General features: G+C 46.9%; 2 protein-coding genes across 2 annotated transcripts in view; one reads left to right on the top strand and one right to left on the bottom strand.

Moving 5' to 3' along the window:
* The first annotated feature begins 1,655 nt into the window (after nucleotides 1–1,655).
* OAZ2 (ornithine decarboxylase antizyme 2) lies at nucleotides 1,656–17,061 on the top strand. Its single transcript, XM_043554508.1, is given in 6 exon segments — nucleotides 1,656–1,675; nucleotides 13,856–13,931; nucleotides 13,933–14,013; nucleotides 15,266–15,441; nucleotides 16,332–16,417; nucleotides 16,674–17,061. Coding segments are annotated over 6 exon segments (570 nt in total). The 3' UTR covers nucleotides 16,805–17,061.
* Nucleotides 17,062–19,286: 2,225 nt separating this feature from the next.
* ZNF609 (zinc finger protein 609) overlaps nucleotides 19,287–24,868 on the bottom strand; it is a 211,479-nt gene continuing 205,897 nt past the window's right edge. Inside the window, exons 8-10 of the mRNA XM_043555183.1 lie at nucleotides 24,647–24,863; nucleotides 23,957–24,035; nucleotides 19,287–23,649 (exon numbers count right to left, since the gene is read on the bottom strand). Coding sequence (XP_043411118.1) covers nucleotides 23,962–24,035; nucleotides 24,647–24,863 — 291 coding nt within the window. The 3' untranslated portion in view covers nucleotides 19,287–23,649; nucleotides 23,957–23,961. The remainder of the gene's footprint in view (nucleotides 23,650–23,956; nucleotides 24,036–24,646; nucleotides 24,864–24,868) is intronic.

Below are 24,868 nucleotides of genomic sequence, written 5' to 3' on the forward strand. Positions count from 1 at the left end.
CCAGGTCTCTGGGACCACAAGATGGAATAGATCAGGGCTGGATTTAATTGTTCAGTTCTGCTATATTGACATAAGAATATTCCACACCTGAACTTGGAAGTGGTGGTAGGGATAGCCGAGGGGACAAGGAAGAGGATCTAAAGTGAACCAGATTGTGGGAGACTGTAGTCATAATCTGGGAAGTTCTAGTATCATTTACTGCTTTGATTTTTGCTGGAAAAACCTTTGTTTGGTAGCTCCAACCTTTCTTCCATCCCTGTATCCCCATCATCTAAGAACCGAAAACATGGCGTTTGTGAAGGAAAGTAGCAGTGTCCTGAGATGATTCTAATGTGGGACATTTGTGATTTGGGACTATAGTGAACTCTGATTTGGAGTGATTTTGACAACCCTTTTGGTGAAGCCATCCATAATTCCATATTTTCTCTGTGGTCTCAGATTGAGCACTTACTTACTTCATATTTTGATGGCCTGCGTCTCTCTTTCTGACTAGATTGTGACATGTGAGGCAAGAACTTTGCCTAATTGACCATTGAGTAGCGCTGGACTCTAGCACATGCCTGGAGTACATAGTAAGTAGCTGCTCAATAATTATTTGTTGAATAAATCAATGAAGGGGCTTTGAGGTAATATCGCCCCACCATGACCTAAGATAATGTGACCTCTCTTGTGACCTCCAGAGTCTGGATTGACTATGAACAGATTGTGTTGAAGTACTTGTGTCTGTGGCCTGCAGTGACTGTCATCTGAGGGGTCTGTGCCCCAGTGTTTGTGACCTGTTGTCACCGACCTGTGATAAGGACCAGCAGGGATAGTGAATGGAGGTGACTGTGAACCTTGCATGATTGTGATCTCAAGTGAACGAGTTAGTGATAGTGTCTTCCATCACTGCTGTCAGGTGACCGTGATCCTGACCCACAGAGATTTGGCTTCAGATGACCACCAGCCACTGTTAGACCTTAACCATTGACCTGAGGTGTCTTTCAGATGCAGAGATTGTTGATCTCAACTGGCAGCTGAGATTATTGATCTGCATTGTGAGCTGAGGTAACTGAGATCTTTGAACCTGGGCTTAGTCTGGGAATGGCGCAAATATATGTGTACTACTCTTAGATTTCTGATTTTGTTTTGTGTAATATCCTCCTAGGGCCTACAAATGACACACCTCTGCTCGGCCCCATGCAAACAAGGCCTAGGGACGAGGACTAGGTCGGGCCAATGCTCAGAAAACTCTACTTGAAATACAACGCACCCTTCCTGCTGCGTAACTTAAGGCCACCGCCACGGCCATAGCCGCCCGCAGAGGAGGGTCCGTATCCAGACCCCCCTCACGCCCTGGTGCGCCTGCGCGGAGGCGGGGCCAGGCTTTGCCCTTTGTTGTGAGCCCCAGTTTCCCAGGACACCGTGCGGCGCTGGGGTGGGGCTATGCAGATGAGGCACTGGGGGCGGGGCGGTTGCGGCGGCGTCGGCGGCGGCCGGGGAGGGTCAGTTGGAGGCAGGCGCTCGCTGAGGCAGGAGGAGGGCTCTGGGCCCGCGGCCTGACAGGGACTTAGCCCGCAGAGATCGGCCCCGCGCGCGCGACCCCACACCCACCCTCTCATCCACCTACCCATACCCTGCGCCGCCTCCTCTCACCCTGAGCAGAGTCGCCGAGGATGATAAACACCCAGGACAGGTAACGGCCCGGCCCAGGCTCCCTGCCCCCATCCTCCCCGCATCTGCCTCAGAGGGCCTCCCCCCATCCCCGGCCGGTTCCCGCTCCCACAGCGGGGTCCTGCCCACCCCCCCACTGGGTCCTTTCCCTACTTCAGCCACCCCAGTCCAAGCCCCAAACCCGCAACGGGGCCTCCTTCCGCCCTTTAGCCCCTTCCCTCCAGCCTGGCCCATCCCCCTCATCCGGGCCTCCTTCTCCCGCAAAGCCCCCACCCCCAACCCCCACGCAAACCGGGACTCAACCTTCGAATCCAGTCCTCATTTCCTTTAAGTCCTGTCGGACGCTGCCCCATTCCCCAAACTGGGCTTTCTCCCTCATCCACATTCCCCAAATTGTTTCCCATTTCCCCAAATCTATCTTCCTCCCTCTTTAGTTACTTAACGCTTGGCTTTGACTCTCTTTCCTTGAAACTGCATCCTCCAAACCCCTGTGTTATCACTGCCGCCCCTCCCCCAGTTAGGCTCCAACCTTCAGCTCTCAACTGGACTCATTACCCCTTCCCCTCCCCCGCTTTTCTCAGGCCTAATAGTTTTTACAGTGATGCCCCACTGTCCCTCTGGTCCCTTAACTCCTGCTTTATCTTTTCCCATTCTTCCTCCCTCGACACCCCTTTCCCGGTTAGCTCGTTTATCCCTGGCTCCTAACCTTCTTCCTTGTATTTTTCAAACACTTTGGACTTCTGTTTGCCGTCCTTTTCCCCTAGTGGGGTTCCCCCAACACTCTTCTAAACTCTGCTGTCCTCTAAACACTTGATCTCAGCTGGAACTCATTTTACTCTTATTCTTCCCTTCTTAATTGAATCCCATCATCAGATCACAGAACTCAGCCCACCCTGTTTCTATTGAAGGCCTCCTTTCTTTTTCTGTACCTCCAATGCCTGCAAATCAGGCCCCATACTCTGGATACTGGGCCTTTGCAAGTTTCTTCCCTCAAAATCTGATCCCAGTCTTCTCCCATTAATTGGAGAGAAAGGCTGCACGTCCTTCCGAAACAGCGCCAGTGGTTTTCTGAACTTGCCTCATACATACTTGCCCCTGCCCAAGCTAGGCAGAATTTATCACTCAGCTTTCCTCTCTCTACTTCTCTTTTTCCCAAGGCAGCCTTTGTTGTCATCCATCTCTTCTTCAAATATACTGTGTATTTCTGCCCCCACACTCTTTGAAACTGCTCCATAATGCTGTTTCCCCACAATTTTTAACCCTTGTTGTTTTTTTATACATCAGAATGCCTTCTATTTACAATTTGGGTCTCATTGTCTTCCTCATTTTACCCCCTAGACTTGTTGCTGTCCTTTCCGAAATGAGGCTGAAGCTCATTTAGTTCTCCACACCAGACCCTTTGTCCCCAGAATTGGCCTTATGGCCTCTGCCCCATACTTGGGCCTCATTGTTTTGCAAGCAGGTCTGTTCCCTGTATATCCTCCTTAAATTGTGCGGTGGTGTCTCCAGAGCTAGACTATAGTTCTTTTTGCAAACTTACCCTTCCTTATTGCTTTTCTTCCCATAGGGCTCTACCTACCATTCAGGGGTCCTCCCAAACCTGGGCTCCCTTCTCCCTAAGCTGGTCTCTAACTTGCCTTTTCCCAGTCCTTTAGCAGCACATCCTTAAATATTCCAGCTGTGTTCTTAGCTTTTCTTGTATCTCCATGTTTCTCAACACTGGCTGCTAATTTGAAAAAATCAGTCACCTGGACCCCACCTTCAAAGATCTGGTGTAAGGCCTAGGGTGGGGCTTGGTTATTTGTATGTATTTTTAAAGCTCCCTAGGTTAATTCTTTGTAATGTGCAGCCAGGGTTAAGAAACACTGCCTCCGCCCCCTCCCCCTCAAGACCTTTCCCATCATATTTCTTTAGTGAATGTCAGCTCTTTCTCTACTGAAAAGGGCCTTGTCTCCTTCAGGGGTTTCTTAGTTTTTCTTTCTCAGGTACTATCCAGAAATTCCCAAGATACCCACAACAGCCTCTTAAATTCTCCTACCTTGAGTTACTCAGTTCTCAGGCATTAGACATTTTCATTCTCAGACTCTTACCTAGCCCCCACACCTCTCTTTCTTCCCAACATGCAGAAAGAAAATCCACCACTCATTTCCTGGTTTGTTATGGTTGTATTTGACCCATTACCCCCACCTCTCAAGGCTTCTTTACAGTCCCATTCTGTTTTCTTTTTCGGAGGCTATCCACGTTCATGTCCCTTTGCATTCCCGCTTTTATTCCATCTTCTCTACCCAGCCCCTCTGGAGCTGAGGAGGTGGAGGTGGATGCAAAAGGTATTGCTTGTGATAAAGAAAGCCGTGTGTGATGAGGATAAGACAGCAGGTATGAGAGAGGGCTGGATGACGTGCAGGGGTGGAGGGAAGCAAAGAAACCTACAGGGAAGTCTGCTAAAAGGGTATAAGAGATGGGTTTTCTTTTCTGTTTTTATGTTTTTGTCTCCACAGTGGGATTTGGAGGGTGGTGTGGTCTCAGCAGGCAGTCTCTGGAGTCCTCTGGACTGAGTCCTTTGCAGGCTGAGCCTTGAGAGTTGGGCACTTGGAACCAATACATAAGGGCCTTGGTTGACTGTGAGGTTGCAAGACCTGAGTTCTAGATCTGGCTTAGCTAGTGTGCTTCCATATAAAAAGAGGGGGTTGGGTTCGCTTAACTCAAGATTCCTTCCAGCTTCCTAAGTGGCAAAACAGGCTTGCTTGTCTCCAAGGCCCTTAGTGTGTTGGTAATTTGAGGGGCTTGGCTGTATGAAAGGCAGGTGGAGGGAGGAGCCAGCTGGCCTGCCAAGTCCTGGGCAGGAGCAAGGCCTGGGATCAGGCTCCTCCACTTTGGCCTGGGGGTGGGGTGGTGTGGTGTGGTGTGTGCAGGGTGTCTGGTTTCTTTGAGTTATGGCAATCCTATTTCCATAACATGTTTCCCAGCCTTCTGTGGCCTGCCTGTAACTTTCTAAAGGGATTCTGGTAGGCCCTAACTAGGGATCCCGATAAGAGCCGGATGTTCTTCCCAGTCTGTGTGCTTGGTGTTTTGTATCCGCAGAGGGGAGGGGGAGCTGGCTAGGAGTTGAGCTCTCATTGGGTGGGGGATGGGCTTTCTAGCTTCCCTGGCTCTAGTGAAATACTCAAGAGGTGGAGGCTTGGTTTCCTGGAAGAAATAGTTGCAGAGGAACCGGCAGTATGTTTTGGAAACAAAGCTCTTCCTTTTCAGTTTTGTTCTGATTAGTACCTCCAGAATGTCAAAATTCCTGATGGTGGTGGAGGGAAGAAGACACAGGAACAAGCACTTCTATTAAGGTTTTTGAACATGAGGTTTAAATCCAAGGAAATCCAGCTTCATGGCCTTTCTCTCCCCTGGATTTGTGGGGGCAAAAAGACAGTCTCTGTCTAGGGCCTGCTTAGCACCTGTGTATGTGGAGAAACGCCTGCCTGGGCCTTATATCTATATTATAAACAGTCTTTGTCTGATGGGCTTTGAGAAGCATTTGGTTCTACAGGTGTTTTCTCTTGGAGGTGGACAGGGCACGAAAGCACATCAGAGCTACCCTGGGTATCTTCACAGAATGGTTCCCTGAGTGATGAAATTTCTTTCTCTTCCCCCAAAGAATATGGTTTTGCTTATTCCTTATTTATTGGCACTATGGCTTTTTGGGTATGGGATAGTAAGGAGAGCAAGTTTTCCTACCATGTACCTTCAAGGTCATTTCCACAGAGAGAGCCAGAGAGACTCCTAGTATAGTTGGGAATCCCCCCGAATTGGAGGTATGCTTCAGAAAGCAGTGTGGACTAATAATAGTAATTCCTCATGCTGCCAAGAAATCCAAATTTAACCTCAGAGCTGCTCAGAAATATAAAAAGGGGGACTGCGGAGTGGGTTAGAGGATGTTATATATGTGCATTTCTAGAAAAAAAAAGTAATTCATCCCTTTTTGAAACAGTATGCAGTGTTGATTCAAGTTGGCTTCATGACTCGTAAGGCTGTAAAGCCTAACTGAAAGCTATAGACCAGAAATAGCCAAGTAGGTGAGCAAGAATTTTGTTACTTGAAGTGAACCAAACAGATAGTTTCCTGTTAGCAGCAGAATAAAATGCTTTGCATAAGAGAATCCCTAGGAAAATTTCCTAGGCCTTTGATACCATGTAAACAATGAAGTAAGTAATTCTGTCCTGGGAAGAGAGTCTGGAACTGGGTGATGAGTTCACTATACAAACTAGATCAAGGTGGACACCTGGATGGCTCAGTTGGTGTTCGACTTTGGCTCAGGTCATGATCTCATGGTTGGTGAGTTCGAGCCCCACGTTGGGCTCTGTGCTGACAGCTCAGAGCCTGGAGCCTGCTCCGGATTCTGTGTCTCCCTCTCTCTGCCCCTCTGCTGCTCACACTCTGTGTCTCTCTCGCCCTCTCAAAAATAAACATTAAAAAAAAAAAAAAAACTGGATCAAGGTACTTAAAATGTAAAATTAAGGTTTAATTTTAATGCATGAGTACCTAGCTATCCATCCACCTCTGGCGTATGTGGTTATGCCTACCTTTGGCAAAAGATGTACCAGTATCAGTTGTGTTATAAGCAAACCTCAGAGGCAGATATTCTGCCATTGTAAGTGTGTTTCTTATGGAGAATCAACCAAAACCCAGTTTTGCTTTCAGTCTGTGATTCAGAGTGGTGATGTCATTTTCTTTATAATTGTGCTTAGCAAGTAGACTCCCTTTGGCACATAGAACAGCCCTAGTGAAATGACTTATGCCTGGCATCTGCCCAGGGTTCCTTTCTCATATGGGAAGGGAATTGGCAGCTGGAAATCAGCCTCTAAGGTCCCACTAGACTGGAGGTGGCCATCACCTCCCACCTTTCTTCCTATTTCTTCTTGGCTAAATGTGATGGCAGCCCTGGATTGGTTCCTCTTTGCGTAGGGATTAGTCATCAGAGACCTTCCTAGTCTCAGTAAAAGCAGCCTGTGTGAGGGAAGTCTGAGCCTAGAGAGTGTTCAATGAGGTAGGGCCTGAGACAACAATGGATCAGAAGAGGTTGAGAGAGGGGAATGAATTTAGAATGCTTGGGAATGTGGTTTTTATGTCTTTTCACTTGATACCACAAAATAGGTAATACCAAGGCCATCTAACACCCCTTCCAATAGGTAATGGAAACCAGAGAGAAAGGGTGCAGACCTAAGCAAGCTCAGGCCACTGATTCAAGTGAAACATGATCAAAAGTATATCAAGGAGAATATGAATTCACATATTTGTTAGATGTAGCTGAATGGAAGTTAGCCACAGAATTACTTTTATATTAAATCTCTACATAGCAGGCTATCCACTGCTTTGAGCAAACTAAATATAAAAATCAAAACTGACAAAAAATCAACTGGAAGTGATTCTTTAATAGATTCTTTACTCTATTAAGAGATTTAAGTTCCTTCCTTTAAATAGTAAGCACCCTAGAGATTTAAAAATAGGATTTGAATTATAAAAATTTGATTTACCAGCAACACTCCCCAGGAATACATCTGCTACGTGCAGTGCTTGTCTCTAGTCAGTGTATGAAATTAGACATTTCAGGCAACGGTTTCACAGAATGCTTTAAATTAGAGGCAGCAGGATGTGATCTGTCGTAGCACTCATATGTATCCTGAGGAGTGTTTCCAAGGGCATGTCTGATAACTGAGAAAATAAAGACACTAACAGATAGGCTCTGATCTCCCATCTTTCTTCTGAATTGACTTGGATACTTGACACCTCATTTCTAGCATGGTATATTTGTTTCTTCTCCAAAAGCAAGACCAGACCAAGTGGATGTTCGGGTTCAGGCTGATATATTTGATTGTTCTTAATGAGCCTGATCTTTCTGATCAAGCCTGATCAGGCTCTAGACTGAGCTGCTGCTTTTTATTTTTATTTTTTAATGTTTATTTTGAGAGAGAGCTCACAGTCGTGAGTGGGTTAGGGGCAGAGAGAGAGGGAGAGAGAGAATCCCAAGCAGGCTTCACACCTTCAACATGGAGCCTGATGAGGGGCTCGATCTCATGAACCATGAGATCATGACCTGAGCCGAAATCAAGAGTTGGATGCTTAACTGACTGAGCCACCCAGGTGCCCCTAAGACTGACTTTCTAAATCCTCTTTTTGGTGTTAAAGATTAAATCATGCCTTCCCCCCAATGGAGTGAGCAAGATGTGAGGAAGAAATGGAAAAAGCTGGGCATTGGAACCAGTAGAAACACAACTGAACTGAATATGAAACCTAACTTGGTTTGGATCTTGTGAGAGAAGGACCTGTGTTTAGAAGCCACTGTCACTGTACTTAAGTTCTTAAAAGATTCACTGTTCTCTGTTGAGATTGGTGGCATATTTTGCCACAATACCATTTCGAACATTAAAGCCAATACAAGAACAGAAGGCTATTCTTTTTTAAATTAATTAATTAATTTCTTAAGTATTCTTTACACCCAGTGTGGGGTTTGAACTCACGACCTTAAGATTAGGAGTTGCATGCTCTACCGACTGAGCCAGCCAGGTGCCCCTGTTCTTTTTTCTTTTTAATTAAAGAATAACTGACATACTATATTGTTATTAGTTTTTAGGCATATAGCATAGTGATTCAGTTTTTATATATGTTTCAAAATGGTGCCATGTGTCATGTACAAAGTTGTTACAATATTATTGACTATATTCCCTATGTTGTACATCATAGCCCCATGTCTTAATTTATTTTTTAACTGGAGGATTATACCTCTTAATCCTCTTCATCAATTTCATCCTCTGGCAACCATCAGTTCTCTGTGTCTATAAGTCTATCTCTGTTTTGTTTGTTCATTTGTGGTGTTCCTTTAGATTCCGCATATAATTGAAATCATATTTGTCTTTGTCTGACTTCTTTCATTTAGCATTATGCCCTCTAGGCCCATCCACGTTCTCACAAATGGCAAAATTTCATTCTTTTTTATGGCTGAGTAGTATACCATTATGTATATATATATCACAGCTTTATCCATTCATATATTGATGGGCATTTAAGTGGCTTCTGTATCTTGGCTGTTGTAAATAATGCTGTGATGAACATAAGGGTGCATTATCTTTTTGAATTAGTGTTTTCATTTTCTTCAGATAAATACCTAGAAGTGAAATTGCTGGATTACATGGTAGATCTATTTTTAATTTTTTGAGGAACCTCCGTACTGTTTTCCACAGTGGCTGCACCAATGTCATTCCCACCAGTAGTGCACAAAGGTTCCTTTTTCTCCACTTCCTCACCAACACTTGTTATTTCTTTTTGATATTAGCCGTTCTAACTGGTGTGAGATGATTGTATCATTGTGGTTTTGATTTGCATTTCCCTGATGATTAGTGATGTTGGGCATCTTTTCATGTGCCTCTTGGCCATCTGTATGTTGCCTTTGGAACAATGTCTATTCAGATCCTCTGCCCATTTTCTTTTTTTTAATTTTTTTTTTTTTAACGTTTATTTATTTTTGAGACAGAGAGAGACAGAGCATGAACAGGGGAGGGTCAGAGAGAGAGAGGGAGACACAGAATCTGAAACAGGCTCCAGGCTCTGAGCTGTCAGCACAGAGCCCGACGCGGGGCTTGAACTCACGAACCGCGAGATCAAGACCTGAACCGAAGTCGGACGCCCCACCTCTGCCCATTTTTTAAGTAGTCTCTGCGGGGGGCTTGAACTAATGACCCTGAGATCAAAACCTGAACTGGGAGTGAGTCAGACACTTAACTGACTAAGCCAGCCAGGCACCCTTCCTCTGCCGTTTTTTTTTTTTTTTTTTTTTTTTTTTTGCCACACCCCTCCCCCTTTGCCCATTTTTAAATTGGATTATTTTTGATACTGAATTGTATGAGTTGTTTTTGTTTTTAAGGTTTTACTTTTCTTAAAGTAATCTCTGCACCCATTGTGAGGCTCACACTCACAATCTCGAGGTCAAGAGTTGTATGCTCCACTGACTGAGCCAGCCAGACACCCCTGGCAGTCCTGTATGAGTACTTTATATATTTTGGATGTTAACCCCTTAGTGGATATATCATTTGTGAATATTTTCTTCCATTCAGTAGGTTGCCTTTTCGTTTTGTTAGTTTCCCTTGCAAGCTTTTTAGTTCTGTGTAGTCTGACTTGTTTATTTTTTGCCTTTGTTGTCCTTGCCTGAGGAGACAGATCCCAAAAAATAGTGCTAAGACTGATGAAGAGCTTAGTGCTATGTTTTCTAGGTGTTTTATGGTTTCAGGTCTTACATGTTAAGTCTTTAATCCATTTTGAGTTTAGTTTTGTGAGAAAGTGGCCTAGTTTTATTCTTTTGCATGTAGCTGTGCAGTTTTCCCAACACCATTTATTGAAGAGACTGTATTTTCCCCATTGTATATTCTTGCCTTCATTGTTGCAGATTAATTGTAGCTGTGCAGTTTTCCCAACACCATTTATTGAAGAGACTGTATTTTCCCCATTGTATATTCTTGCCTTCATTGTTGCAGATTAATTGACCATATGTGTATGGGTTTGTTTCTGGTCTCCCTATCCTGTTTGACCTATATGTCTGTTTTTGTGCCAATACCATACTGTTTTGATTACTGTAACTTTGTAATATACTTTGAAATCTGAGAGTATGATACGTTCAGCTTTGCTTTTCTCTCCAGAATGCTTTGGCTATTCAGGCTCTTTTGTGGTACCATACAAACTTTATGATTATTTGTTCTAGTTCTGAGGAAAATGCCATTGGTGTTTTGATAGGGATTGCACCGAGTCTTTAGATTTGGGTAGTAGGAACATTTTAACAATATTCTTCCAGTTCGTGTCATGGTATATCTTTGCATTTGTTTGTATCATCTTCAGTTTCATCAGTGTCTTACAGTTTTCAAAGTATGGGTCTTTTATTTCTTTCATTAAATTTAATCCTAGATATTCTATTTTTTTAAATGTTTATTTTTGAGAGAGAGCACGAAGGGGGGAGGGCCAGAGAGAGGGAGTCACAGAATCTGAAGCAGGCTCCAGGCTCCCAGCTGTCAGCACAGAGCCTGACATGGGGCTCGAACTCCTGAGCCGTGAGATCATGGCCTGAGCTGAAGTTGGATGCTTAACCAACTGAGCCACCCAGGTACCCCTCTATTTTTTTTTTTTTCATGCAATTGTACATGGGATGGTTTTCTTAATTTCTCCTTCTGGTAGTTATTAGTATATATAAATGCAACAGATTTATATAAATTGAATTGATTTTGTATCCTGCAACCTTACTAAATTCATTTATTCTAATAGTTTATTGGTGAAGGTGTTGAGGTTTTCTGTATAGAGTAGCATGTCATCTACAAACAGTGACCGAGTGCCTTGTATATCTTTCTCTTGCCTGATTGCTGTTCATGCCCCTTAATTTCTTTAACCACCATGTATATACCCATCTTCCTTTTCTTCTCACTTCAGAAATGGCAATCAGGTTTTTTGAAAGAGAAGCAATTCGCCATTCACAGCAGATAACTAAAAGCAGATCCATTATGATGGACAATGAAGAGGGTTGTTGACTGTGATCTCCAGTCTCCTAGGTTTATCCTAAACTGTAGCTGTTTCTGGTAGGGAACTGGAAGTGGATCTCAGGATGGGGACCGGAAACACCCGTCCACCCTCACTCACAGACACTTGCTTTCTCATGCAGACTTTGTGGGGTAGGAGGAGGAGTTTCCAGGAGCCTTGTGTAAGAGTGGGAGAAGTAAATGATTTGTCACCTTGGAATAGACTTCTTGCATTTACTTTAAGAGGAGTGAGCACATAGGTTAGTGCTGGACATAGGGCAGTCTCTAGGGATTATTTCTAGGAAGAAGACAAGGGGATTCTGGATCTAGAAAAAAGAATCCACCTTATTCTGATCATTTCATTGGGTTGGCCCCATTGCTTATGACATTTGCAAGTAAAAATTAGCTCATAATCAAGATGATGGTTGGAATGCCCATCAAGGGTTGAATGTAGCTCTCTCATCTAAAGACCGGGGAAGAATAATTTCTCTGGAAGTAGAAGTCTGAGATTGAGAAATTGGCACCAAAATTCTAGAAGTGCAAGGGCTTTGGTGATCTGGTTTTGTGAACCCATGCATTTCTGGTATAAAAGGCTACATCTCATCTTTCTACCCCAGAGGAGAGGTCTGCCCAGTTCTTAGGTAGCTCCACTGACCTACAGGCAAGCCAGCTTTCCTGGTGGCTTTCAGTGGCCCAGCCTTCCTGGTGCTCCTGCAGGAACCTCAACAGAGGCCTGAAGTGGTCCCTAGGGAATGGGAACAGAACTTACTGTGGGGGTGTGGTGGTGGTGTCTGTGTGTGTAGTGTACCTTTGCTTGGGAACCCCCCCCCCCCAATCGTTTTTTTGTGGTCTGGATACTCTATTATTCTATCCCTTAACACATTGGAATGGGGGCATTATAATCGTTCTTTGTCCTCAGTAGAAAATAAGTCCCTCATTGGAAACAGCATAATCCTCAGTCATGCTTCTTCTGCTTCCTCTGTTACTGAGGCTAAGAGTAGGGGAGATGAGGATGGCCTGAGGTTTTCCAGAGGAGGCAGGAAATGGTGCATGTGTTTTTTTTTTACCTCCAGGTGTTGATGCTGCTCCGCGCCCACTGACATTGCCCTGGGAACTCCATCTCCCAATGAAATTTCTAAGTGTAATTTCAGGCCCCTGGTTGAAATCCTTGAGAGAAAGGGGAGCTGAGCTAGAGCAGTGAAGGGTTTGGACTTCCTGTCTCAGCTGTCTCTTAGTATTGAGGATCTTAGCTGGATGCCCTTTGCGTTATTGTACCATTGCCGTGTTAGGTGTGAGTTCAGTTCTGTCACTCTGAGCCCAAGTGAAGAACTCAAATCTGGCATGCTGTATAAAGCAAATAGTGTGAAGAATGGGGCCTTGCATTATTTTGCAGCCGCCTTTTGGCGGGGGTGGGAGGGGGGGAGCCTTGACTTCTAGCATTTGATGATTTTTGTGGTGTAGATACTTCCCCCAGAGCCATTCAAGCTACCAGCATGACCTCATTAAACACACAGTTGGGAAGAGATGGGCACAGTCCTGTGAGCTGGCTCCAGCACCCACCGCAGTGTCCTCCTATATGTTATCCATTGCATTCCAGCTGCCTGCTGCTTGGGGTGTTGGGGCCAAGGGACAGACCTATTGCTGAGTTGTGTACACGCAGTCTGCTTCTTTCCCTGCTTCACTTGCCGCTGTCCTGTTAAGTGAGCTACATCTCAGCTTAAGGAACTACTAAATTGGATTCAGAGAAGGCAGTGGAGCAGATCTGGAGCCCTGTAGGGTCCACCTGAAAATCATGGTGGCAGTAAGAGTACACACCTGGAGATCACAGGGAGCTCCTTGAGGAGCCTTTCACCCTCTCTGATCCATCTGATTATTGGCTTCCTTACTTAGTTCCCAGCAAATCTACCTTCTAGCAACACCCCATCCTTGATACACATGTACCTGAGTGTCCATACCAGTCGTGTCAGTATAATCTAAACACCCATGCCCTGGTTAGAGTCTAGCAAAGGGCAAGGAAGCCCAACATTTGGTGGCATACCAGGGACAAGCTCAGAACATAATACTCTGTACTACAGTGTACCTCTTCTCTGGAAGCCAGATCCCTGGATTTAATTCAGTTCTTGACCGTGGAGAGATTTGGGTCATTGTCTTCTTGTTCAGTTCTTTTGTTTAGATTGGGGAGGAAAAGTGGCCTTGGGTCCTCAAGGACATGGTACCCCATCCATGTGGTATCTTGAGGCCTATATGCCTCTCCAGCCAGAAGTGACTGTGTAGGTTTTGAGATTCTGTCACATAGGTTGTTGAGACACTGTTAGGGTAAGGAAAGGGACTGGTGGGGGTACAGGGTTCTAGGCCTTGAAGGCAAGCCAGGATCTGGTTCCTCTCAAGGTTTGTCAGTGCCACAGAGATTTGTTTGATGTTTAACAGGTGCTCCTCTGGTCAGATACGTCCAACTGACTCCCTTAGCACTTCGGGGATTCCCCCTGCTTTCTACACGAGGATGGGTGTGCTTTGAGAGGGCAGACTACATCTAGAAGCTAAAGCCAAAAGGATGGGGGCAGTGGTGTAGTGCTTGTTTAGGGAGAACCGGGTAGGGGTTGGAGGGGATGTTGAGATGAGTCTTCAAGTCTTGGTGTTTACGGTCTTACCTTCTCTGTCTCTTGCAGTAGTATTTTGCCTTTGAGTAACTGTCCCCAGCTCCAGTGCTGCAGGCACATTGTTCCGGGGCCTCTGTGGTGCTCCTGATGCCCCTCACCCACTGTCGAAGATCCCCGGTGGGCGAGGGGGCGGCAGGGATCCTTCTCTCTCAGCTCTAATATATAAGGTAAGGAGGACTCTGGGCTGGAAGGCTTGGAGCAGAGCCCTCTCGGATACCACTGAGCTGCTGCTTAAGGGCAGTAATTGTGGCCCTTTGGTCTTCCCGTAAGCCAGGCCAGTAGGGGATCGGGAAGAACTTTTTCAGTGGAGGCTGCCGTGTGGCTTTTGGGGAGTACTAGGAGGGGAGGATATGTGCACCAGCAAACACTGCCATCTTCTCAGCTTGGTGGTCAGCGCTTCAGTGCCGGTTCAGGGTCCTGAGTGGGTGGGACAATGATGAATGGGAGGGGCGCAAGAACTCTTTTTGGTGTGACTCCTCAGTTTCTCTTGAGGTACCAAGGGCCAGGAGGAGCAGTTTTCCATTGTGAGAGACTATTAGGCATTCTGCTCTCCATCCCATACTAGCCTGATAGGGGGTGGGCAGGTAGTGTAGCAGGGGGTAATGAGAAGGGACTTTGCAGCTCCATCATCTGTCATCCTGGCAGCCTAGGGTACATCCCAAGAGCTTAAGAGATTGCTGGCAGTCTGGCCTGAGAATGATCTGGGCTAGTGTAGTCAGCCCTTTGCTGCCTTTTAATCTCCTGTGGTTGAGGCCCAGAAGTTTAGCTTCTCCCTAAGATTGGCATTGAAAGGTCGCAGGGTGGCTGAGTTCTGGTCTCTTGAGACTGTGCCCAGGGGAGACAACATTGACCCTGCAGTCTACCTGGAAGCAGGCTTTGGTTGAGCTGGGCCCCAGCCAGACCCTCACATATATTTTCATTCGTTGCTAATGTTGCTCTTTCAGAGAGAGAAGGGGAAGAAAGAGCATGACGTTGGGGTAAGGGACACACATGGGCTTAGGATCAGGGAGACTTGGTTTGAGTCTCAACTCTGCCATTTACTAGCTTGGGTCAGTTGCTTAATTGTTCTGGGCCCCAGTGTGTCAGATTTTAAATGGGATATTAGTAACTACTTCACATACTTGAGGTGGTGATTGAAAAATGGGAAAGCACCTTGCACAGAACTCGGCATCTCATGGACATTTGGTAAATATTTCCTTTCCCATTATGCTGGCTTTTCGCTATCAACTTGTCTTTGTGCCTGATGAGTGATGGATGGCTCTATTTAGCCAGCATGCAGCACTATATTTTCAGCATGCTGTTTATCCCATGCTACCCTGAGATTGGCCCAAGAAGACTCCCAGGACCCACCTAGGTTAGGGGGCCTATAATGTGGCCAGAGCGGTAGTGATCTGGTCCTCTGATCTGATCTCCTCCCAGGACGAGAAGCTCACTGTGACCCAGGACCTCCCTGTGAACGATGGAAAACCTCACATTGTCCACTTCCAGTATGAGGTCACTGAGGTGAAAGTCTCTTCCTGGGATGCAGTCCTGTCCAGCCAGAGCCTGTTTGTAGAAATCCCAGATGGATTATTAGCTGATGGGAGCAAAGAAGGGTAAGGAGCAAGTGCTGGGGGAGGGGAAGGAGGGCCCATTCCAGAGAAAGGCATGTGCTTATTGGGGATAACAGATGAATTAGGGAGTCTGCCTTCTTCCCTAGCTCTAGGTTTCCCAAGCAGATAACATTTTGTAGAAGTTATTTTTAGCCAGTAAAACAGGCCTGCCATAGGTTATAGTTAAAGGGAATCATTATCACATTAACCAAATCCCTGTCATTTAATCACCCCTTGGTTTGCTCTTCTTAGCAGACATTAAATCCCCCTTGAGCCACCATACAGTGATGCAGTTCAAAAGGCCAGGAAGCTCTGAGATACAGTGGGATTTCATTAGATTGGGCAAGGCCAGGCCCTCCAAGGCAGTCAGGTGTGTAAGAAACAGTCTTGTAGAGTTCTTTTTTTTTTTTTGGTGTAGGTTTTTGTTTTCTTTTTTTTTTTTTTTTTTTTTTAATTTTTTTTATTTTGAAGATAGAGTTCTCTTGATGGCCCCTGTCTCTTGAGGAAATCCTTTTAGGCAGTGTTAGGACCCAGAGTCCATCTCAGTAGCAGGTGGTCATCAAACTTGGCGACTTTAGAAGACCCCTGAAAAACGAGGCTGTCTTGCTCGACCCCCTACTGTCTTGTGAACTGCGTTAGTGAAGTTGGTTAACATTGTTAATTTCAGATGAAGAATCCTTACTCCAGTAAGAGATAATTCAGTAACTTTTTTCTTTGGGATTGTGGCTTATTTTTTTCTGAACTCCAGCTCTTGAAATAAGAAACTTCTCCCTTGGAGGTTCCTTATTTATAATACTGGCTGTGAGCCTCAGAGAAGCCTTTTTTTGAGGGTGGGGGGTGGAAAGTCTAGAGAGGTGGTAGTGGGCCTGAGTTGTTTTCTTTGCTTCTGGCAGATTGTTAGCACTGCTAGAGTTTGCTGAAGAGAAGATGAAAGTGAACTACGTCTTCATCTGCTTCAGGAAGGGCCGGGAAGACAGAGGTGAGGAGTCCAAACAGCCTGAGACCTACTGCCCAGACAGCGGGCAACTAGTGAGGGGAAAAGGGGCTTCTTATTGCGTGAAGTAGGGCTTTTGAGTTTGCCTTACAAACCCTGGGAAATCATAGGGGTGGGAGTGCTTTTGAAGGGTCTATAGAAGTAAAGGTCTAGTACTTCTTTATTGTAGCTTTGTTTCTTGTTTTCCTTTGATTTGAACCTACTCTTGGTTTATCAGAATCCTTTTTACACTCTCCTACAGCTCCACTCCTGAAGACCTTCAGCTTCTTGGGCTTTGAGATTGTGCGTCCAGGCCATCCCTGTGTTCCCTCTCGGCCAGATGTGATGTTCATGGTTTACCCCCTGGACCAGAACTTGTCCGATGAGGACTAATGGTCAGAGGATGCTTTGCCCAAGAGCCACAGTGGGGGGAGAGGGGAAGTTAGGCAGCCCTGGGACAGAGGAGGGGGCTCCTTGCTGTCTAGGGAAGGACGCTGAGGGGCTCAGGGTGAGGGTTGCCTATTGTGTTCTCCGAGTTGACTTGTTGAAATTGTTTTCCATAAAGAACAGTATAAACCTATTATTCACATGTAATCACCAATAGTAAATGAAGATGTTTATGAACTGGCATTAGAAGCTTTTTAAACTGCGCTGTGTGATGTGCTCTATCTAGCCTAGGGGAGGACATTGCCTAGACGGGGAGGGACTGTCTGGGTCCAGGGGCAAGGCTTGGGGGGCTGGTGGACGGCACTGTCAGGCTCAGGTTCCCCTGCTGTTGTTGGGCTTTCTTTTTTGGTTTTTAAGACTGTGTATTTTCTTTCCTTGCTTCCTGTCAACCCAGGACTCCTGAATATAGGCTTTTCAGCCCCTGGGCTGTGTCCTTGAGTTTTTCGACACTCTACCTGGGCTCCTCTGTGTGCATTTGTGTCTGGCCTGGAGAAACCAGGTCTCACCCCCTCCTTCTTTACAGCTTAGTGTTGTTCTGGCATTTGGTTAAGCTGGCTTAATCTGTTTAATGTTATCAGTGCATTTCAAATAGGGGCATTGAAGTTCACTCCCACCACCAGGGCTTTCTTTGGGGTGCCTGGGCCTTAAAACACTAGCCAAACTCCCAATTTGCAAATCATAGCCAAGAGTTCTTGCTCCTGGCTGTAGGCCCAGGACCCAAGGTGTCTCTTTCCTAGGGTCACAAAGAGCAGAGAGGAAGAGGAATAAGCAACTCAGGGCCTGGGGGTTGTGTGGGAATCTGCTCTTAGGGACTGGATGCCTCTGCCTGGCCTAACATAGTGCTGACTGCCCCTCTTCTCAACAGGTTCTGAGTAGTGCCTGAGACCCTGCCCCATAGGGCTTAGGGGTGGGACTGGGGGTGTAGAAGTGGCCTGCCCTTTTCTGTTTTCACTGAACAGCTCATCCTAAGGGGGGAGGAAGGGGGGAGAGATCTAGATTGGGTGAGGGGGGTGGGGGTGTCAGGGAGGCAAGTGTGTTGTGTTACTGTGTCAATAAACTGATTTAAAGTTGTGGTTGGTCTGTTTTTCATTCCTGTACCAGGACCAGCTTTCTACCACTACTCTTTTGAGTCTAGAGCCTAACGTAGCAGGGGTGTGATACATGCTTCTCAGGAAAAGCGCTGCAGTGCATCAGGACAGATAAACCAGCTGAGGCTTCTGGGGCCACCATTATACTGCAAAACACAGTTGCTAGGCGCCTGGAACAAACTGCCAGTACCCCCCTAGAGAGGTATGTACACATCTGCTTCATCCAGAATAGAGTCTATACCCAGGATCCAGGTTGTTCTTAGTGTTTTCCTTTTGTATAGGAGGCTGGGTCCTGAAACTGGGTTTCGGCTTTTGCATGGAGATGCCTGACATTCCCATTTCTGGAGGTGTTTGAAGGAAGCAGCACATACCTTCCCTAGAAAGGTGTGGCTGCCATTCCCCTTGCACCACCAGCTGGATGAGTAAGCTCTCAGTGGCACTGTAGGGAGCTAGATTCCCCCCCCCCCCCCATCCCCCTTTGAAAGTAGGCTACACGTGGGGAGCTCGAATTCAGAACCCTTAGATCAAGGGTCACATGCTGTACCAATTGAGCTAGCCAGGTGTCCCTTGAATTTTTCAAGCGCTATCATTTTTTTCTCTTTTGTTTCTGTTTTCCCAAGTGATGGACAGGTTTTTCTTCCTATAGCTTTGGAACTATCTGCTGTTGAGCTGTGGCTGTCCTTAGTTTTTTTGAGTCTTTGGCCCATTTTCACAGTGTTCTGTGTGGCACTTGTGTTTTCACACTGGCCAAGTTACTAACTTTGGACTCCACCTGATATTCATAAAAATGAGCGCAATACCTCCATCTTCTACAGTATTAGGGGAAGGTCTGGGGCTGGATATTCAACGGAAATGGGAAGGACTTAAATCTGTCCTCCATGGATATAACTCCTAGAGGCAGCGAATGAAAAACGGTCACTGCTGTGAGATACCTATAGCAGAGGTCCACATGAATGCGGACATTGGCCAAGTTAATGTAGGCAGTTGAGGATTATGTTGAACTCAGACTTGGGGAATCTACAAGACAGGAATAAAGAACCAAGATCAAACGCAGTCCTTCAAACTGATAGGAAACAAACGCATTGGAGGTTCTGCTGCCATCTGCTGATGGACCCCCTTCAATACAGCTAAGAGTTAGAAGTGTTGAATTGGAAACCCAGGCCCTCAGTTAAGCTTTCCTTTTGGAAAAAGAAATTTTGCTAGAAAGGACCCCTGGCAGGAAAGAAATATTGTACCCAAAAGCTGCACTCCAATCAAAAAAGTAACTTAGAAGGTGTTAATATTTTGAGGGGTGATGGAATGGGATAGGGAGGATATGTGAAAGGCAAACTAAGTCTAAATTTAAGAACAGGGACATTAAAAACTTTATTCAATAAATACAACAAATAATTTAAAAATATACTTCAATTCCAAAGCCAATTAAGAAAAGGAAGTAGAGAGAAAGGGGGAAAAAAGGGGAGCAGGAGATCAGAGGAAAAGAAGAAAATTCAAGAGGCAGAACAATGGTTTGGTTGGGCTGTGTTTCAGAATATACCACCCTCTGAAATTCTGATCAAATGCTCTGGACTCATAAATCCTTAGCCCTTGTTCTGATGGGGTAGCCATAGGAGTCCTCCAGCCAGGAATGATTCTCTGGGCTCTGGATCAGAGCACTCTGGAGGCTGGAATTGGGGAGGGGATGGGAATGTTAGGGGACAGTTTGTCACTCATTCCTAAAAACCATCCGTTCTAACTCCCAGGCAGTTCAAGTAGTGCAAACTCTTAAACAGAGAGCTCCCAGCTGCATAGTTTCACAAGTGAGTGTCCAAAGCCAGGGCCTCCGGGGGGATAGACCTCAGGGTACTTGAGGGGTCCAAAGCCACTTTGGTGAATGGGGTCTAAGGGGGAAGACAGGAGAGGCCAGGGCACAGGATAAAGCCCTGGATAAGCCAGTGGCCAAGCTGGAAAACACCACTGGGCAAGAAAGGGCTCAAGGGCAGGTAGTCTGGACACTGGATTCAACAGTTTGCCATCAGCCAGGGAAGGTGGAGCTGAGGATGCATATGGAGCAGGACCAGGAAGATCAGGAAAGCTGAGGGAAAACAGAAAAGCAGGGAAGGAGGAGGAGGCAGCTCAGCAGCAAACTCCAAGAGAAATAACCAGCAGCCCTCACAGATTTGTGATTGTCTCTTAAAAAGATTTATTTTCTCTTCTTGCCTGAATGTACAAAGGCAAAAAGAGTACAGTTTGTATATATATATATTTATATATATATATATAAAAAACAAGGAACTTGGTAATGTACACTTTACAGAAGGGAAGAATCAGGAAGACTGAAATTAAATCCAACAGAGCAACGCCAATGGAACAAAAGCTATGAACAGCAACACTGCCCCTCCAGCCCGGGCCTCCAGCTCGCCCCAACCTGCTCCCAATGGGGGGCTGAGCACCAAGGCAAGCGGGTGGGCTGGGGCAAGAGGGGCTGGGGGCGGGGCCTGGGAGGGGCTTGATCCCAGGAGGGGCCCATGGCAGAGGATCATCAGAGAGCTTCCTGGGATGCCCTAGTAGTAAAACAAATGACAAAGGCCCAGAATTATGGGGCCAACTAGCTGCCCAGTTAAATCACAGGGGCAGGAGAGTAGACATTGGGAGGGTAACAGGGTACACAGCATAATGAGCAACAAGGGTGACCTCAAAGCCCGTGTACAGTAACTCTAGCCCTTCTACAGTCTCACCCTCCCACCCCCAAAACCACATCCTCTCACCCTCCCCTTGGAGCCCGGAGAGAATATTCAAGAATCACCATTTCATGGGGTGCCTTCTTAACCATTCTGCCTGTGGTCATTTGATCAGGAGACATGTGGAGGGAATGAGGTAAGAGAAGGGAACTTCATACATGTACACATACACGTACAGGCAGGGAAGGGGGATGACGGAAACCGGCACACCTTAAGTGAGGAAGCAGATGTGAACCCTAAAGAGCAGCTCTCCCAGCCCTGGCTGTCCTAACTGGGGATGAGGCTCCCTCCCTGTAGGTCCTCTGTGTGGAGCCCCGGTGAACGAGGTTTGTGAAGGGGCAGAGGTGGCTCATAGAGAGCTTTGGTCTGGTGGTCTTGGTCCCAGCAAGCTATTCCAGCCTTCGCTCATGGGGTGGAATCCCTGCTGAGTGTCTCATCTCTCTGAGCAAGTCATGGGTGCCACAGGTACTCCTACCTGTGTGCCTCCTCTCCATAGAGGCTGGAGGTGGACAGCAGATCCTTCACTCAGCACTTGTCAAGGATCTCTACTTCCTTCGTTGATGCAGCTGCTGCATGTTATTTCAGGGAGGGAAGACTGGACCTGGCAAGGAGCAGGGACCAGGAAAAGACAGTGCTATTCTGCCATTGTTGCTTTCACCTGCTCTTGGAGCTCAGCTCCTACGCTTCTAGGGAGACTTGGATATAAGGATCAGAGAGCCAAATGTTTCTTTGTAAGGAAAGAAAAAAAAAATTCCCTTCTGCAGAACCCATGGCTGCCCTGCTAATACAGAAGTTCCTCTTCTCTGTGTTACAGAACCAAGTGGAAGGGGCAGGAATGTGGGGCCAGGCCTGCCCAATGGGAAAGAAAATTACTCCAACGGTTTCTTTACAATATGTACAGAGCACGCTGTAAGCCAGCGCCACAGTTACAAAACACATAACAATATTTAAAAACAAACAGGAACAGAGATGGGCCCTTGGCTCCACCCCACAGGAGTCTGGGAGGGTACAATCAGGCTGAAATTCAGAGTCATCCTCTTGGTGGGGGTGACTCAGGTTAGGTGGGGTGAAGGTGTCCAAACCAACTACTTCCGTGGATGAAAGGGAAGTCACTGCCCAGAGCCCTGCCCTCTGGGTTTAGCAGGAGGCAGAGGGAATGATGGGGAAAAGGGAGGCTGCTTGGGGGCCTGCAAAGTGGTCTAAAACAGTGGGTTTTGGGAAGGATTCAACCCAACTTGAACAAAACAACTGACATGAAAGCCTAGAGGAGAGGTCTATAGGTGAAAGGGGCTCCTCTTGGGCAAACGACCCTAAGCCAGGGCTCTTGGAAAGCAGCCTCTGCTGGGCATTGTGCTTATTGTCTTCCACCCCCATGCCCCAAATGGAGTCCGAGCCAAGTCCTTGCTCTTAAATGGTCACTTTGGCACTCTGGTCACAAATACCCTTCTCTAGCCTTAGGCTGGTGTATGTCAGTCTTTCTCAATCCAGAAGGTCAAGGAAAGATAGCCAAGGAGAACAAAGGGATGATACCTCAAAAGCAAAATAAGAGCTAAAGCTCCTCATACCTTGGGGAAGAAGTGACTCCAATAAAGCTACCAAATCATGGTCACTTTCCCAGGGCAAAGAGCATAAAGCTGGGCTGGTAGACTGCATTTCTAAGGAGAGCAGAGAAATGTCTGCTGCCTCATAGCACAGCTCCACTGAGTACACTCTGGCTCTGAGGAGTAATGGCTTGGATGTGTTATCCCAGGGTTAGGAACCCGTAACTTTCCATGGCCAGTGGCCCCTAAAACAAAAACGTGTGTTAACAAAGAAACACAGCTGATATTGGCACACGTGGGGTTATAGATTGAGCTATATAAAATCATGTACTTGTATACAGAGGAACTGGGCTGTATATATTTGTGGCCCTAAATGAGGAGGATACTCAGAGGGCTGAATGGACAGGACGCCTCTAAGAACTGCTAGGTGCTCCCAGGGGCTCCCTCCTGGGCCTTGCCCGAAGGTGACCTGGCAGACTCCAAAGCTCCCCATGCTGGGGGGAATACTATTTTACCTGCCTGAGTCTTAAGAGCCAAGCAGTGGAAAAGAGAAGGAGAGATCAGCATGGGGATCCCCCTTGGAAAGGCACCAAGGGGTAAGGAGGAGAGAGAGAAAAGGGCAAGTAGTTGGGGGCTTAGAAGCAGCAGGACTTAGTGGGGATGCAGGTTCTTTTTCACAGACTCCATTCATGCTCCAGCTCACTCCCAAGTATCCCTGGGGAGCCCTGTGCTGGTGTTGGGACCTCAGCCCTCTGCCTGACAGGTATCCCAGGGCCATGGTGGGGCAAATGCCTTGGTCTTCCTTTCCAGGCTAGGCTCTGAGCATTTTTATGTGCTCACATGAGAGGGGAGAAGTCTTCATGGGTGAAGACTTTGTTTTCACAAGTACAGAGAAAACAGCCCCCAATTTCTTTCCTGAGATTCTAATTCCTCCACATGCTGCCAGTTCCCAGGGCCCAAACTGCTGGGGAGATGCAGGATCTGGTGATTGTGGTAATGACAGTGACAGGGGTATGGCTGCTGTGCTGTCTTCAGACCTTACCCAGTACTTGTGAGTCCCTCCCTGGGGGTGGGGGTTGGCACTGCTCTGGCAGCTGACCAGGGGCTTGGGGAACGGAGCAGTTACTTCTCTGGGCTGAGGCCATGTTCCCCTGGTTGCTCCCCGTGCCTTCATCTCCACAGAGGCCACAACAGTCTCAACTGTGGCCGAGAGAATAAATATTTTTGCTAAGTACCAGCTCTCCAGCTCCTGAGGAAGAGGGAGGGTTGGGGAGTCCAGGGATCTGGTGGAGGTGAGATAGCCAAGGGTCTGCCTTCGGTCATGGTGGGAACGGCAAACAGGATGATCAACACCATTTAACTGATGTCTAAATGGCACCTCCAGCACCTCCTTGGGTGAGCCAGTCCGGGCCCGTGAAGCTGACTTTATCCGGGCACTTGGTGTTCTGCAAGGGAAACATGGACAGATAACCAGGCACTCAGCCTTTTGGTGTAACAACCACAAGGTGGCGCTCCGAGAAAACGAACTGCAGGGAGGCCACTCCTGGCCCCAAGGGGACACCTGTGTTCCGCAGCTCTCCTCAGATGCACATGGCTTAATGGGAGGCTTGTACAAGAGGCCTGGCTGGCGGTCTACCATTTCCAGACCACTGACCCCACATGGCTTTCCCTCACTTAGGCTCCACAGGGATTCTGTGATACCTATCAACTATCCCTGTTCTAGGTGTTGTCCCCAATTAAAAAGTGACTTACCATTCTCACCTCCGCGGGGGTGGGTAGAGTGAGGGAGTGGAGCCTTGCTGGCTGGCAACAATGGCTGTAGAAGAAAGCCCTGAGTGAGAGAGGACGGCATGTTTAGTGTAACTCTCCCAGAACTCTCTGATTAAACACTTTCTCTTTATTAGATGGGAGGGTATTGGGAGGAGTTTCTCCTTAAATTCCTGGCTCCCCTGAGTTTTGGGGTGCTGACAGAATAAAATCTGATACTTGGCCAGAGAGAGTGGCTGCGGATAGTGTAGTAAAGCTCTATTTTTCAGCTGCTTGTTTCTCTCTGGCTGTGGGAACACCTGGTCCTTATTCTTCTGAATATCAAAGCTAATTTTCTAGAGTAGTTTGAGAGTCCCTAAGCTCCAAGGGAAGAAATAAATGTCATATGCTTTAATGACTGTCTGAAGGAGGCTAAGATCCTGGGCAGATTAGGAGCTCAACAAGAGACAAAAAAAGGATTCTTGCTGGGGGTCCTGTGCTGTGGGCAATGCTACTATGCTACTGGGATGGAGTCAAAAAGATAGGTGGTGGTGGGGTGGCACCTGGCTGGCTTAGTCAGTAGAGCATGAGACTCCTGATCTTCAGGTTGTGAGTTCAAGTCCCATGTTGGGTGTAGCGACTACTTAAAATCTTAAAAAAAAAAAAAGAAAAGAAAAGTAGGGGAAGGAGGCTTACCTGCTGCGTAGGGTAAGTTGTACTGTGCTGGGAGCAATGAGTACCCCAAATGGTGGTGGTGGTGATGTGTGGACATCAGGCGCTGAGAAGGGGAGGTGCGGGGCCGGTCTACACTTCTTTCACCCCCACCTGCTCCCCCGACGCTGCTACAGCTGCCACCACCCCCAACCACCCCACAGCCTCCCCGATCTCTCTCCTGAGACGTTTTATCACTTATCTGGA

This window comes from Prionailurus bengalensis, chromosome B3 (genome assembly GCF_016509475.1).
Source record: "Prionailurus bengalensis isolate Pbe53 chromosome B3, Fcat_Pben_1.1_paternal_pri, whole genome shotgun sequence".
Classification (NCBI taxonomy): Eukaryota; Metazoa; Chordata; class Mammalia; order Carnivora; family Felidae; genus Prionailurus; species Prionailurus bengalensis.